This window comes from Miscanthus floridulus, chromosome 1, assembly GCF_019320115.1.
Source record: "Miscanthus floridulus cultivar M001 chromosome 1, ASM1932011v1, whole genome shotgun sequence".
NCBI classification, from domain to species: Eukaryota; Viridiplantae; Streptophyta; class Magnoliopsida; order Poales; family Poaceae; genus Miscanthus; species Miscanthus floridulus.
The window spans coordinates 50,254,212-50,268,498 of record NC_089580.1 but is presented as its reverse complement, the minus strand read 5'-3'; the positions used below and the strand labels follow the sequence as shown (position 1 = coordinate 50,268,498).

At 42.2% G+C, this 14,287-nt stretch overlaps 2 protein-coding genes across 3 annotated transcripts; one reads left to right on the top strand and one right to left on the bottom strand.

Annotated features, from left to right (window-relative positions):
• The first annotated feature begins 5,306 nt into the window (after positions 1-5,306).
• On the top strand, positions 5,307-5,966 carry LOC136456488 (uncharacterized). Its single transcript, XM_066456393.1, has one exon. It carries the CDS (start codon positions 5,307-5,309, stop codon positions 5,964-5,966), a length of 660 nt encoding a protein of 219 aa, XP_066312490.1.
• A 346-nt stretch (positions 5,967-6,312) lies between these two features.
• Positions 6,313-12,727, bottom strand: LOC136517124 (endoribonuclease Dicer homolog 2a-like). 2 transcript variants are annotated; one of them, XM_066510677.1, is made up of 9 exons: positions 12,453-12,727; positions 11,717-11,979; positions 11,177-11,580; positions 10,790-10,863; positions 10,143-10,330; positions 9,635-9,841; positions 8,138-8,551; positions 7,328-7,603; positions 6,313-6,798 (listed from the first exon to the last, which is right to left on the bottom strand). In XM_066510677.1, exons 1-9 carry the CDS (start codon positions 12,538-12,540, stop codon positions 6,445-6,447), a joined length of 2,268 nt encoding a protein of 755 aa, XP_066366774.1. In that variant the 5' UTR covers positions 12,541-12,727; the 3' UTR covers positions 6,313-6,444. The 2 variants fall into 2 exon arrangements, with proteins under 2 accessions (XP_066366774.1, XP_066366844.1); XM_066510747.1 differs by having other exon boundaries at positions 11,303-11,580.
• Positions 12,728-14,287: the final 1,560 nt, after the last annotated feature.

Here is a 14,287-nt window from a genome sequence, read left to right as displayed (position 1 = left end):
TCCATTAGTGTTATATTTAAAGTTATTTGGTTGTTACTTGTTTTAAATAAATGATGAGTGCAACTACAAGCAATAAAGCAATAGGGACATAAATAAACCAATTCTAAATACCGGTGCATAGATCATAACAATTAGACAACATTTTTTAGAAGAACAAATTGGTACTAATTTCATATTTTCCTGATTTAAAAATAATTCATTTATGAATTCTAGAAACTAATGAGATTTTTATTTATTTTTATAGAACATACAAAGTCACTTTTAAAACCAATACAAGGATAATTTTTTTTTTTGGTTTTGATAATTGGAGGGCGTATGTTACCCGGTTTCGTAGTCTAAAGTTGAAAATAAGACTACAACACAAGTTTGAGGGTGGAAATGTACTTTACCCTTACCAATAACTTTGGGTGTTGTCTTCCAATTCAGGGACTAGTTTCTTTACCGGTCCTGCTCAAAAAATAAATGCTAGCAGCTCCCCATTGTCAAAAGAAATAACAATAAAGTCGCCTAGAATTTTGTATTGGTCAAACTCTCTTAAGTCTGACTAGATTTATATAAAATATTAACAATATTTGTATTTTCAAATAAGCTTATTATTATGAAAATATATTCAACGACCATAAGTATTAATAATTTATTATATATATATATTTAAATGAAAAATATTTGACTTCTCGGTAAGTGAGAGTGACGTTTTTTACGGAGTATTAATAATTTATTATATATATACTTAAATGAAATTATTTGACTTCTTGATAAGCGAGAGTGACACTCTGTGGGACAAAGGGAGTGGTAATCACTATAGTAGAGGCGAAAACAAATTTGAAATTTCAAGGTCATTTTCGAAGCGAATAATTCCTTTTCTTTGAAAACGGCAAGGGCAGAAACAAACACGAAACTAGAAAAAAAAAAGATGTCAAAAGCTAACTGAAACCGTACATAGTATTAGTATTATTGTGTTAGTTCAAAGGTGCTACAGAAAGTAGCGCACGATTATGAAAAGCCAACTGCCAGCAAGGGCCTGCTCACTGCATAAAGCAACCCTATGACTATTCGTCTAACAAAGTAAAGCATATCCACGCTGTCGGCGCGTTCGGCTGGTACGTTTTTGGATGATTTCGGATAATTTAATAATATTCTGTGAGAGAGAATAAACTGAAATAAACTGATAACTATATCTAAAAGCAAATATACATGTGGAACAAATGTCTTGTTTGTTTGGACTTGTTTGACTTATAAACCGTACTTTTTCAGCCAACAAACAATATTTTTTTCTCACATCAAATCAGCCAACAGTATTTTCAGCCATGGCTTATCAGCCAAACAAGCCTAAACAAACGGGGGGCGAAGCTTGGATCTGAACTCTGAAGCGGGGTCCACTCTCCACTGGGAGTCTGGGACGGCCGGACGGCCGGACGGGTGATACCCGAGTTCAGATACTTGTCGAACAAGCTTGGTTTGATTGATGGCTTGCTTGATGATGGTGCAGAAACAACAAATACTAACTCATCCATAACATGAACCCTCACTGAAACTTCGATTTGTGTTTTTTATATCACGCAAGCTTCGTACAATCTCGAATGTACAGTTTTGTCTCATAGTCATCATTTTACAATTTTAAAGGTTTTCAAGAGGAGAAGTCGGATCATATTGGAAATTTGTGCTTGTCTTGTACTCGTTCATATATTTGTGCCACGGGGGTATTGACTATTGATGCATGGATAAAAATAGACCTTGTTTGATAGAGCTTTAAATAGATTTGGCTCTTGCTCCTCCGTGCACTGTGGCGATGAGTTGATTTCCCCTTCTTCTCAAAATAAACTAGGAGTTGCCGAAACTATTATTTTTGGTTTGACTGGCTTCAATTCTTCCACGCACTGTAACACGGAGTGAGAGCCATTTAAAATCGTGCCAATCAGAACCATACATAGTCTTTGATTATAGTTTTTTTATATATATTTTTACGTGGGTGCGCTCGCACCCAAGATCCTATATAGCTCCGCCCCTCATTTTAGCTTTTTAATAGGCTTGTATAATGTCATAATAGAATAGTGGATGCAAAGCAAATCAGACATGCTCTTTCGGTTTTCCTTTCTGTTAAAGTGGAATCATAGATGAGAATGTGCTATGTTGATATATAATGCCCCTTAGTTCACTTTAGCGTCGTGCCAAAGCATATTAATATTCTATCATTTGCTTTAATAAAAATCTAGGATGAAATGATTCGAACATTAACTCATTAGGTAATGGGCCAAAATTCCTACCTTACTACGTACTTGGCTATACCCCATTTCGTTTCGTTTTGATTTATAGAGTTTATTCCACTGGGCTATATACATTTACGGGCCGTTTGGATCTCTTCATTTTGTAGGAATTAAAATCTACTTAAAGGATTAGGCTATTTGTCTTGGAATTTGATATTCCATAACTTTCTCAAGCTCACAAATAAGTCTATGTCAAATTCATAGGGTGAGAGATAAAAATAGATTCTATAAATCACTATGCTATAATTCTACTCTTCAATTTATAGCACACTCTTCAACTCACTTCCCTACAATATAAATACAACATATAAGTATGTCCCTTATATGGCTAACAATAATATACAAATATATTCCATATACAACTATATTAGTTTAATTAATCTATAGCTAAATTGTAATTATTAGAATGAATTCAATTCTAAGGATCCAAACGGGCCCTTACATTAAAATAGCCATGACATACAAATGTTTGAATACAGGAACCGATCTAACTCGTTCGTTAACCTTACTTTTCCTTAGTTGACAACATTTTAGCCTTGCATTTAAAAAATATGTTGCTGTCAAGTGACACCACAAAAAGGCCTAGCTCCGCCCCTGTTTGAATATGTTTTCAACCGCTCCCTCAGTCCCGGAAAGAATGCAACTGTAGCAGTGTATGGTTTAGTATCCTAAGTTCGATCAATTATAGATAAAAAATATCAATATTTATGATATTAAATAAATATCATTAGATTAACTATGAAATGTATTTTTATAATAAATTATTTTAGAGCCGTAAATGTGAATATTATTTACTAGAAATTTGAACAAACGTGAATCACCTATACTGGCACGTAACCCGTAGTTGCATTCTTTTCTGGACAGAGGGAGTATTAGTATGAATGAAGATCCATTAGGGCAGTGTCAACAGAGTACTAGAGGTGGTTTCCATAAAATTAAATGAACCTGCCAGATAAGATTTTTTTTAAGGTGAAATCAAGTTAATAAGGAGAGAGAGAGAGAAAAAAACAAAATCGGTTCGTAGTCCAATACCCCAAGGAAGAGCTTCTTCCTATGCCCTTATTTAGTTGGCAAAATTTGGAATTTGGGGCTACTGTAGCACCTTCGTTTTTATTTGGTAAATAGTGTCCAAACATTGACTAATTAGGCTTAAAACGTTCGTCTCGCAATTTCCCACCAAACTATGTAATTAGTTTTTCTTTTCGTTTACATTTAATGCTCCATACATGAGCCGCAAACATTCGATGTGATAGGTACTATAGCAACTTTTTGGACTTTAGGGTCTAACTAAACAAGGCCTACGTTTTGGGTGACCCACGATAATGATAGGACTACTCACAGCTACCTGTCGCTCGCCAGTCGAACCTAGCGCTCGCACTTCCTTCTAGCACACACATGCAAGTTCATTTTTAAGAGTACCCTTTTAGGTTGTACACAAAAAGCTTGGAGTTAGCTCTTTAACTCTATCTTTTTTTCTAGAGTAGAGTTTGCGGAGTTATCACTATGTTTAGCTAGCGAAATTGAGAGTGGAGCTAAAAAAATGGAGCTGAACAGTCTCTAAGGTCTAGTAGCACATTTTGCACAAGGGTACATACGTAAATCATCAGATTGATTCAGGAGATTCAACACACCACGTCACACGATGATTGGATTAGACATATCAGAAGTGGATTAGCTTCCCTTGCCAATTGCCATGAGAATGTCGTCAATGGCCAAAAAGATTCGGGCGTCCTGGCCTATGCTCGGCCACGGCCACGGCCACGGCCACGCTCACACCGACACCTTCCGCATCGCGCCCGCGCTCGTGCTGCCATGTCCGGCAGCGCGCACTGCACACAAGTGACAAGCCGCGTGCACCACCAGGCACCAGCTCGTGCTCACCCGCCGTTGGCCGCAGAAGCAGAAAGGAGACCAGGACGGAGGAGAGAGAGCAAGATGCGAACACATGACGGGTGGGGAGGAAACGTGCGCACGAAGACACTGCATCGTAGGTCAGAGGTTCTGTGGCAGCTATCGAAACCAAAAGGGGATGGTTCAACAGCCCTTATAGCATGGAGTATCTAACTTTTTTTTAACGATCCTCACCTGGTTTTATTAGTGGCCAAAAAGCGGCCCTCGAGATTTAGTTACAAATGTTACGGGTTTCCAGTGCTTCGAGTAGCACAGCATAAACCAGGAACAGGAAACAAAAACAGAAGCAAACGTTAGTTCTGCAACGCCATTTCTATGACTTGGCACCACATATCCGCTACTTGTTTCTTCCTTCTCTTTAGGCATTGTTCGGTTAGTCAGGATTCCACTCAGGAATCATTCCAGCTCATGAAATGTTATATAAAATACACAAGCAATCCGGCTAGGAATCGTTCTAGACCACGGTCGGAACCAAACAGACCATTGGTCAACACCAATAAAAGTTTCTCACAGCTGCGACGCTCAAACCTCGAACCAGTCTTACGCACTACTACAAAAACTTTACTGGAGACGGGTGTTTTCGGTTTTCCGCGGCGGGCAAAGCCGTCCGCCGCGGCCTAGAGGCCACGGTAAATCGTGGCTTAACCGCGGCGGACGGCCTTACCCGCCGCGGTTAACCGATTTACCGCGGCGGGCGGTGTAACGTGCCCGCCGCGGTAAATATACTTTTTTCGCGGCGGGCACGTTACACTGACCGCCTCGGTTAATCATTTGGAAAAAACAAAAAAAAACCCAAAGCCCACCGGCGAGCCCATTGACTGAGCCCACCGGCGAGCCCAATCCCAAACCGAAACCCTAGCGCCGCCATCGTCGTCCCTAGATCCAGCTGCAGCCGCCTCTGCAGCGCCGCTGCCGAAGATGAGGCCGGAAAGGAGGAGGGCGCCGAGCAGCCGCGCATCCGCGTGCGCCGCCACCGCAGCTCCGACGTCCGTGCCGGCTCTAGATCTGGGAAAGGGGAGAGGGCACAGTGAGGGAGACGAAGAGAGAAGAGCGAGGGAGACGAAGAGAGACCTGTACCGCCGGAGACGGAGGAGGGAGTCGCGTCGGGAGAGGAGTGGAGAGGTGGTGACGATGGAGTGGAGAGGAGACTGCCTCGGCCTCGGCCTGGCCGCCGGAGACAGAGGAGGGAGGCGCGCCACCGCGGATCCCGCGGATCCGGCCGCCCCCGCGCGCCTGGCTGCCGGAGACAGAGGAGGGAGGCGCGCCGCCGCGGATCCGGCCGCCCCCGCGCGCCTGGCCGCCGGAGACAGAGGAGGGAGGCGCGCCTGGCCGCCGGAGACAGAGGACGGAGGCGCGCCGCCGCGGATCCGGCCGCCCTCGCGCGCCTGGCCACCGGAGACAGAGGAGGGAGGCGCGCCGCCGCGGATCGGCCGCCCCCGCGCGCCTGGCCGCCGGAGACAGAGGAGGGAGGCGCGCCTGGCCGCCGGAGACAGAGGACGGAGGCGCGCCGCCGCGGATCCCGCGGATCCGGCCGCCCTCGCGCGCCTGGCCACCGGAGACAGAGGAGGGAGGCGCGCCGCCGCGGATCCAGCCGCCCCCGCGCGCCTGGCCACCGAAGACAGAGGAGGGAGGCGCGCCGCCGCAGATCTGACCGCCCCCGCGCGCCTGGCCGCCGGAGACAGAGGAGGGAGGCGCGCCGCCGCGGATCCGGCCGCCCCCACGCGCCTGGCCGCCGGAGACAGAGGGAGAGAGCGGAGTCGAGGCTGTGAGGGAGAGGCTGGGGCTGTGTGAGAGAGAAGTGAGGGGCGGCGTCTGGTGGGTGTGAGTGACAGAAACCCTAGCTTGTGTATATATATGACGGGCTGAGCTGGGCCGCGAGCTGGGCCTGCTTTTTCTGGAAGCGGGTCTTATAAGGTGCTCGTCACGATAAATCAATTTACCATGGCGGACATCTTAAAACGTCCGCCGTGGTAAATAGCCTATTTTCCGTGGCGGGCATTTTAAGACGTCCGCCACGGTAAATCAATTTACCGTAGCGGGCAAAAGTGACCGCTACGGTAAATAAAAAATGCCCGCCGCGGTAAATCGTGAGATTTACCGCAGCGAACAAAATAGACGTCCGCTATGGAGTGTAAAAGTGCAACGCTGCGCATAATCGTTTCTGTAGTAGTGACGTACAAGCTGGTAACCAAGCGACCGAATTGATCCTCCGCGAAAACAGCTATCAAGTGCGCAAATATCTAATGCCCTCTGCTCCAAAGTCCAAACGTCATCCTCTAGCTCCGGCCTTTAGTTTCTTGAGCAGAGCCTTTGCAGCGAGAACTTCCGCCACATCCTGGTTGCGGCCTTTTCCAGTCTCGGAGTACACTGTCCCCGCAGCCTTCACCTTTGCAACCACCATTGTCACTCCAGCTACATCGTCACGAGTTGGAGAGTACGATGGCTTAGGGTAACTTTTGCGCTCGCATAATTCCTTCAGTTCCGACACTGGGTCAGGCTCCATGGTCTTCGGGGTGGCAAGAGGTTCCAGTAGCCGTCTCATGGCTCTCCAGACAACCTCCTTGTTATTCCTGCTGTCGACGTAAATTGCACCAGCTATTGCTTCAAACAAATCTGCGAGATCCTGTGTTTTATTTTCGAACAAGCAACAGACACATGTTATCCACGAAAATGAAAAAAAAAACATCCGAAGAGTAACAGAACATAGCACCTATTGAGAAATCTCGAAGGTTTCAGTTAAAAAAAAAACAAAGGCGGAAACGAGGCGAAACCACATGGTTAATCCATATTTCACGTTACCATTTCAATTGTTAAACCAGATTCATCCTGAGCCTACAGAACCATCTGCCTCGTTACTGGCAGAGTGGCAAGTTGTCTACCATGAGACATGATAATACTGTATGATAATACTGTACGAGAGAACAAAGACTAATGAAAGCTGAACAGAACTGCTAGCTAGTTTCAGCCATACAGCTGTAGCTAATAACTAATTTATCCAAAGAAATATGAAACAGAAACCATACAAAATACGGTAAGTATATGTGTTCAATGCAAATAAAAAAAGGGGGCAAATGTGTTTTCATGGTCCTAGGAATGCATGAAACATGTGTTTTAAAGAAACCTAGAAAAACTGAACATTCAAAAAGACACACCTCAGGTAGACCAATGCCAGGTTCCCAACCATGCGATGGGCCTGAAAATGACCACCTTGAATTCTCAAGATCGTTAATCATCTGTTTTAATGAGGAATGAATAATAATATGCTTGTGTAACCCTGCTTTAACAGCTGCATGTGCATAGCAACAGTTGTTCACAGAAGCTTTTCGTAGATTTGTCAACAGAGCTGGTGTACAATTGGGGTAGTACTTTCTGTAAAAGTAATCAGTTAAGATGTAGTCCAATACAGCATCTCCGAGAAATTCAAGCCTCTGCACACGGGCACAGACTTGTTAAGTTTACCCATAAGAAGCCATCTGGGGTAAAATACCATTTGTGTTAAAAGAAGTTAATAAAAGGGTTAATACAATTAATAAATTATAATTTCATACATTTCCTTGTACTTCTCTGATTCTCTCCTATTGGTAGATTTTTAGACTCCGTTGCTGTTGGTATTATTTAGCCACCTTTAGTAATTCTGAACAGACAATTTTGTCTATGTTCTTGCATGTCAAGGGTGTATCAAAGAACTGCAAAACATTATTTTTCCCCTCAAACACGCAGGAGAACAATTTTTCATTGTATTAAAAGTTAGTAGTCCATTCCATGGCTTGGGTTAGTCTTTATGTTACATATTCACGCCCTTTGGATTAACTGAAAAACTACTGAACTACCCATCTCAATGCTGCAGATTACTCAACTGCAAAAATATTGTTAACTTTGAAAAAGAATTGTTTGCAATTAAATACGAAAAAATATAAACGATTGCTACTGAAGATCAAGTGCATTAAGTCATCGAGATTAACCTCATTGCAAGCTGTAATACCAGCAATATTGTAGGAACTATGTGTCAATGCTTCTATTAACAGTGAACTGTCATCGAACACATAACCGAGGATTGTCTGCAAGCTTTTCACGTCAATGAATTCTTCAGATTTTGTTGTAATGATCCTTTCAACTTGCATTTTACTATGCAGTTCTACATCCATTCCTAGTGATTTGATGAAATGAACTGCTGCCAGTTCACCACAAGCACTGAGGTAGGCCCCAGTCAAGGCTTCAACTGTATCAGCAATTCTCTTGCTTTTTATGGATACTTCCTTCAGACTGTACATATTATTGGTTGTTCGGAAGAAAACTTTGTTGTTACCACGTGTGTCATAGCCGAGCCCTGGAATGGTCCATTTTTTTGGGTTAAACAATTCACCTCGAATGTATCCCTGCCAAACAAGAAAAAATATATTAATGTTATATAGACCTGAAAGTAAACATATAAATTAATTTAAGTGCTGAAGGAGATGATAAAGTAACTAAAATGATTCTATCTCTGTACTTACAAAGAGTGGAGTAATTTGTGGATAATGGTGGCAAATTTTGGTCCATTTGGCTTAGTGTTTCATTGCATAACATGGTAAAAAATTGTGGACAACAGTATTATCAAAAAGCACCTTTAAAACTTGTAACAAAGTAATGGACAGAAAACGAAATCTACATCTCCAGTAGGACTTCCATGAAAATATTGCTCGCAACATGATCTTAGCTGGCATGCCTGTTTGCAGCACAGAAATTTTGTAGAAAGCATAACAGTTCCTGCAACATTTTTTCCATGAAAAGACTGCTCTAAACAAGGTCATTTGAACCACGGTGCGAACATTCATCACTAGTAATATGACTTTAAGTGAACAAAATTATTTTCTTTTTGATTTAAAGGAAAAGGTCCAAATTACTTCCCTCAAGTTTGGACTATGTCCAAATAAACCTAAAAACATTTGGTTCGATTTACTCCCCCAACAATTTCAGTTGGTCCAATTTACCCCATACAAAGATTTTTTTTTTGTTTCTCTGTGTACAAGTTGAGTTTTAATTTCAAATTTTGTGAGGTGACAGATGACATAATAATTTATGTTAAAAATACATAAAAAATTCATCATCATTTGATTGGTCGATAATAAATTAGCACTAGAGATATAAAATTGTATGAAACATAACGATGAAAAATTCATCATATATATTTGGTAACATAAAATATGATGTCCACTATTATCTCACAAAATTTGAATTAAAACCTAACTTGCACATGGAGACACAAAAAAGATAGATCTTGTTAAGGGTAAACTGGAGCAACTGAAGTAGTTGGGGGAGTAAATCGAACAAAACGTTAGTTTAGGGGTTATCTGGACCTTGGCAACGATAAGTGTTAGTTTCAATCACAAACTATTTCATTCAGAAAGTTTAACCAACTATTACACTTCAGTGCTAAGTTGAAAAAAGGCATGCAAAGCAGATTAGAAGATCTTCAGTACCACAAGTTCGCTTTTGCAACCTAGCTGACATAGAGCTGCGTTGGTGACCTTTTCTTCCCTCATAGAGGTCAGTATGTCCTCTCGATGCTTGTATTTGCTAAAAAGATTTTCGCCTGTAACATACTTAATGAAAGAATCCCCAAGTGTTTCTAATGATTCCAGTGAAATAGTCTCCTGGCATTCCTTTGTTGTAAGTGCTTCCAGAATCTGCACATGATACAGCTTGCTAACTTCAAATTCATAGGAAATGAAATAGTTAAGCATTAACCAATGTTGCTATTAGTTTAGAAATTAAGCATAATACAAGCAAGCCATCTGTTCTTTTTTTTAAAAAAAAAACTGCTGTTCAGTAACATGTAATGCATTGACATTCTTTATTCTCAACACCTCGACAAAATAAGAGCAACTGAAATTCTTTTGTAGCTTAAAAGCTCATCCAGTTAACCTTAGTATCTAGTTGCGTACTACAGCTATTAGTGGAGTAAATAACTGCTGAGAAAAAGAGAACCTTCATAGCTGCTATGTTGAACTGTTGCATTCTTGGGCCCAACTGGATTTTCAACTTTGCAGATAGAAGCAGACACTGGATACGGTACATTATGGAAGGAACAAATGAGAAGCTAAACAAAGTATTTGTCGACACTGGTGCCATGACTACTCTGCAGAGTTCAGGTGGCAACTTAACACTCCCAGGTTCTGAAGAAAGGAAAAGGATAAGTTAACATCATGCATAGCCTATTAACAGCAGTAGGGTCACAGGTTACAACACTTCTAACCTCATTCTCTATCTTCTGAGAGTGGAAAATTACATGTGCATACCTTTTCTTTTGCATGGAATTTACTTACTAAATTAATCCCTCCATTTCAATATAAGGTGCGGTTTGACTAGGCGTGGTCTCCAAAATTATACTTTGACCTATATTTTATCTTATAAGATAGTGCTTTCAAATACTAATCGAATGGTATCACTCATGTAAGGCTAATTGTTGGTTGTATATACTGTTAGAACAAGATATATGCTAACATGATATGATTTGTAGAGGAAGTTTTGCACTATCAAGAGGCAAAAATATCGTGTGTAATAATGAATTTATATATGCTGTTAGAACAAGATATCAAGAGGCAAAAATATTGGTACTGTTAACAGAAAACAACCTTTCCTTTTTTCGTAGCATTTGTAGAGGAAGTTTTGCACTGTGAATAATCCATTGGCAACCAACAGTAGTTTGCTTTCAGAGGTAAAATGTGGGCCATATCCAGAGCATACAAAAAGAATACCAATTGTTGGATGTAAATTCTACCAATTACAGGAGCACATAACAAATATAAAAAAACGGGCGTACCCAGTGCAGAGAGCTCCCGCTCTGTGCGGGGTCTGGGGAAGGGTGTTAGTGGCAAGCCTTACCCTTGCTTGTGCAATGCGAGGAGACCGCGACTCGAACCCGGGACCTTCCGGTCACAGGCGGTAAGAGTCTACCGCTTGCACCAGGCCCGCCCTTCACATAACAAATATAAGGACAAATATAAATCTAATCTTAATACCTTTTGCAGCTAACAGCAGTCCTATTGTTCAAATCCAAAGGTTGGTTTACATTTAGGTCAAGGTCTGTAATATTATAAAAGTTTCCATCACGAGGGGCATAGACAACAGAATTCTGAAGTATGCACCTGCAGCAAGGATCATCCATTGTCTGCAGTATATCAGCATCTTTACAAGAATGGCAATGTCTCAGATTTTTATCAGTCACATCATCATATACTGATGAAGTTGAGAACTTGATACCACACCAATCAATTTTGCCATACACTGTGGGCAGAAGTAGATAGACTACCCCCACATCTACTTGCAGTTCATGGAAGTATTTTATAGCATTGCTGACCTCCGAATGGTCACTGTTAATGAGCAAAGAAAGAACCGTGGTCTGGAATCTTCTAGCAAAAATTACCTGAAGAAGCAAAAATGTTGTACACAGCATTAATGCAGAAGACCTCTCACACTTAAATACTAACATATATTGATAAAAGAAACTAAAAACAGGAACCTGAGATTAAGAAAAAAAGATAGCATCATTCCATATTTACCTGTTCTTGATTCAGATGAATCAAGTGCAAGTACTTAATGGTAACTTCAATACCACCCAAGTTAAAAGAGTACCGAAGGAAGTCAGGTCCCAAGTCACATTTGACAGCTAAAATTATGTCGGTGGGATCAGCAGTTGTGTTGCAAGACCCTTGCAGCGAGATGTTGTAGCAATAGTACAGGCCACGAAGAGAAAAAGAAACCCATTTGTCCACTAGTTCCTCTGGAAAGTAAACCGGCTGTCCATGTTGATATTTCTCCTCGGCTGAATAAGGCATGGCAAGCATTGTTATCACAAATCTAACATTAAGCAGATGCTTGACACTAATCAAAATAATGACATCAGTTTCGAACGGGTGATGTTCCATTTAGTTGAAAGCTTGAACTGTAACAGCAGTCCTTACACGAACTAGTTCATAATGACAACTCCTACAACAGATCACCATAAGTTATAAGTAACTTATGGTGAAACCGAAGCAGCCATGAAATTGTTATTACACTAGAATACAACAGCAGTAGTAATCAGTAATAATCACAACGGGGTTTTTCAAAAAGGAACTACAAATACCCTTATAAAAGAAAGTACAGTAACTATAGATCTCCTCTCGCAAAAAAAGTAACTATAGATCTCAGTAAGGACATCGTTTTCATCTAGGGAACAGTAAACACTAGCGAACTAAGGTGCTACTGGTACACAACGAAGCAGAGTGAGGTGGCATCAGTTTCCGTTGATCGTACCGTTGCCTCGCTTGGCTTTGGACGGAGCTTCTCCTCCCCGCGTATCAGTCTCGACTGCGGCCGCGGAGGGGGAGGCGGAACCATCCATGGTGGTGGTGGTGGTGACTGGTCACTGGTGAGGTTTCGGCGAGCAATTGGGAGGGAGGGAGGGAGGAAGAGGAAACGATGGAGGGGCGGCGCTTGGGCTGGGGCCGCGCGGTTGCTGTCCCTTAACTTGACACCCGCCGAGGCGCCGACCCGCGCACACCGAGACTTGACCGAGGAGCGAGGAGACTTCGGTCGGAAGCAAAGGCCGTCCTTTTTTGCTGTGCCTAGTCTCAATCGAGTCTCGTCTCGTCAGTTGTCAGGCCGTTTTTTTTTTTTTTTTTTTTTTTTTTTTTTTTTTTTTGCCTGTTTAGTTGCCAAAATTTTTTGCACACATATCGAATCTTGCGGCACATAATAAAGTACTAAATGTAGACAAAAAAAAAACTAATTGTACAGTTGGGTGAGAAATCGCGAGACGAAACTTTTGAACCTAATTAGTCCATAATTAGACACTAATTGCCAAATACAAACGAAAGTGCTACAGTAGCCAAAATCCAAAAATTTTTTGGATCTAAACGGGCCTTAGTTATCCAAAATCCAAACTTTGCCACTATGCAAAAAGAAGATTCCCCGTCACATCAAACTTGCGGTACATACATGGGAGTACTAAATATTGACGAAATCAAAAACTAATTGCACAGTTTGGTTATACTTTGCGAGACAAAAATTTTAAGTCTAATTAGTCAACGATTAAACAATTATTACTAAATACAAATAAAATGCTATCATACACTACAGTGTTGGAGGATTCCGACGGCAACTAAACGGGGCCTATGTTTTTTTTCTGGACAGAGAAACGCGTCAGATCACTGACGTCACGTAGTATACTAGCCGTTTCGGTGGTCCAATGTCAACGGACACTTCTATAATAATTTTTTCTCTCCATTAAAAAATGCAAATAATTTTAAATTCAACTAAATTTGTAAAAGACACTAACTTTCATGATATCAAATAAATATATTAGATTATTCATAAAATAGTATAGCTATTTAGAGATATAAAAAAATTTGTCCGGAAGGAAAGGGATTATGTTATTATTAATTTGATAAACACTCGTGTAACGATGGCCTGTTTGCCTTTTTGGACTGTTGTGCTCTATTTTTTGCCTGTTTGGATTGGAACATGTCTGTGTATTATAATAGAATATGCAACTTATTTTATGCGAATATTTAGATGATTTTTGGCTCATGAGATTTATTTAATGATTGCGTTGTCGGGTACCTTAGTATGGGGTACCCCAAGCAAAACATCAAATAGGGTCGCTAAAGTCTCATCTAAAAAAATAAGAAAAGCTAGAAGGTAAGGCGTGGGCCCCTCACCCGCCATGACCGAGCCCACTGGATCCTCCCCCTCCTCGCCTCGAGCCTCGAGCAGGAGGCCTCGGCATCCTGACGCGAACTCCGCTTCGTGCGAGGCTCCCCAGGGAAGGCCTCGGCAGGGAACGCCGTCTCCGCCTCGCCCGAGGCTCTCCACGGAAGGCCTCGGCAGGAGGCGCGTTCTCCGTATCGCGCGAGGCCTCTCGCGCGAGGCCTTGGCAAGGAGCCTGATCTCCGTCTCGCGCGAGGCCTCATTCTCCGTGTCGCTTGAGGCCGGCTCATCCGCGGTCCGTCGCCCCCCGCCTCGGACGACCCTCCCGACAGCGTGTCATGTCTCATTAATGCTTCAACCACTCCCGCAATCTCAGCCGGACGGTGGCTCCACGCCACAGAATGGCCGACGCGACCCGAGGTCGCATCAGCGCCATGCCG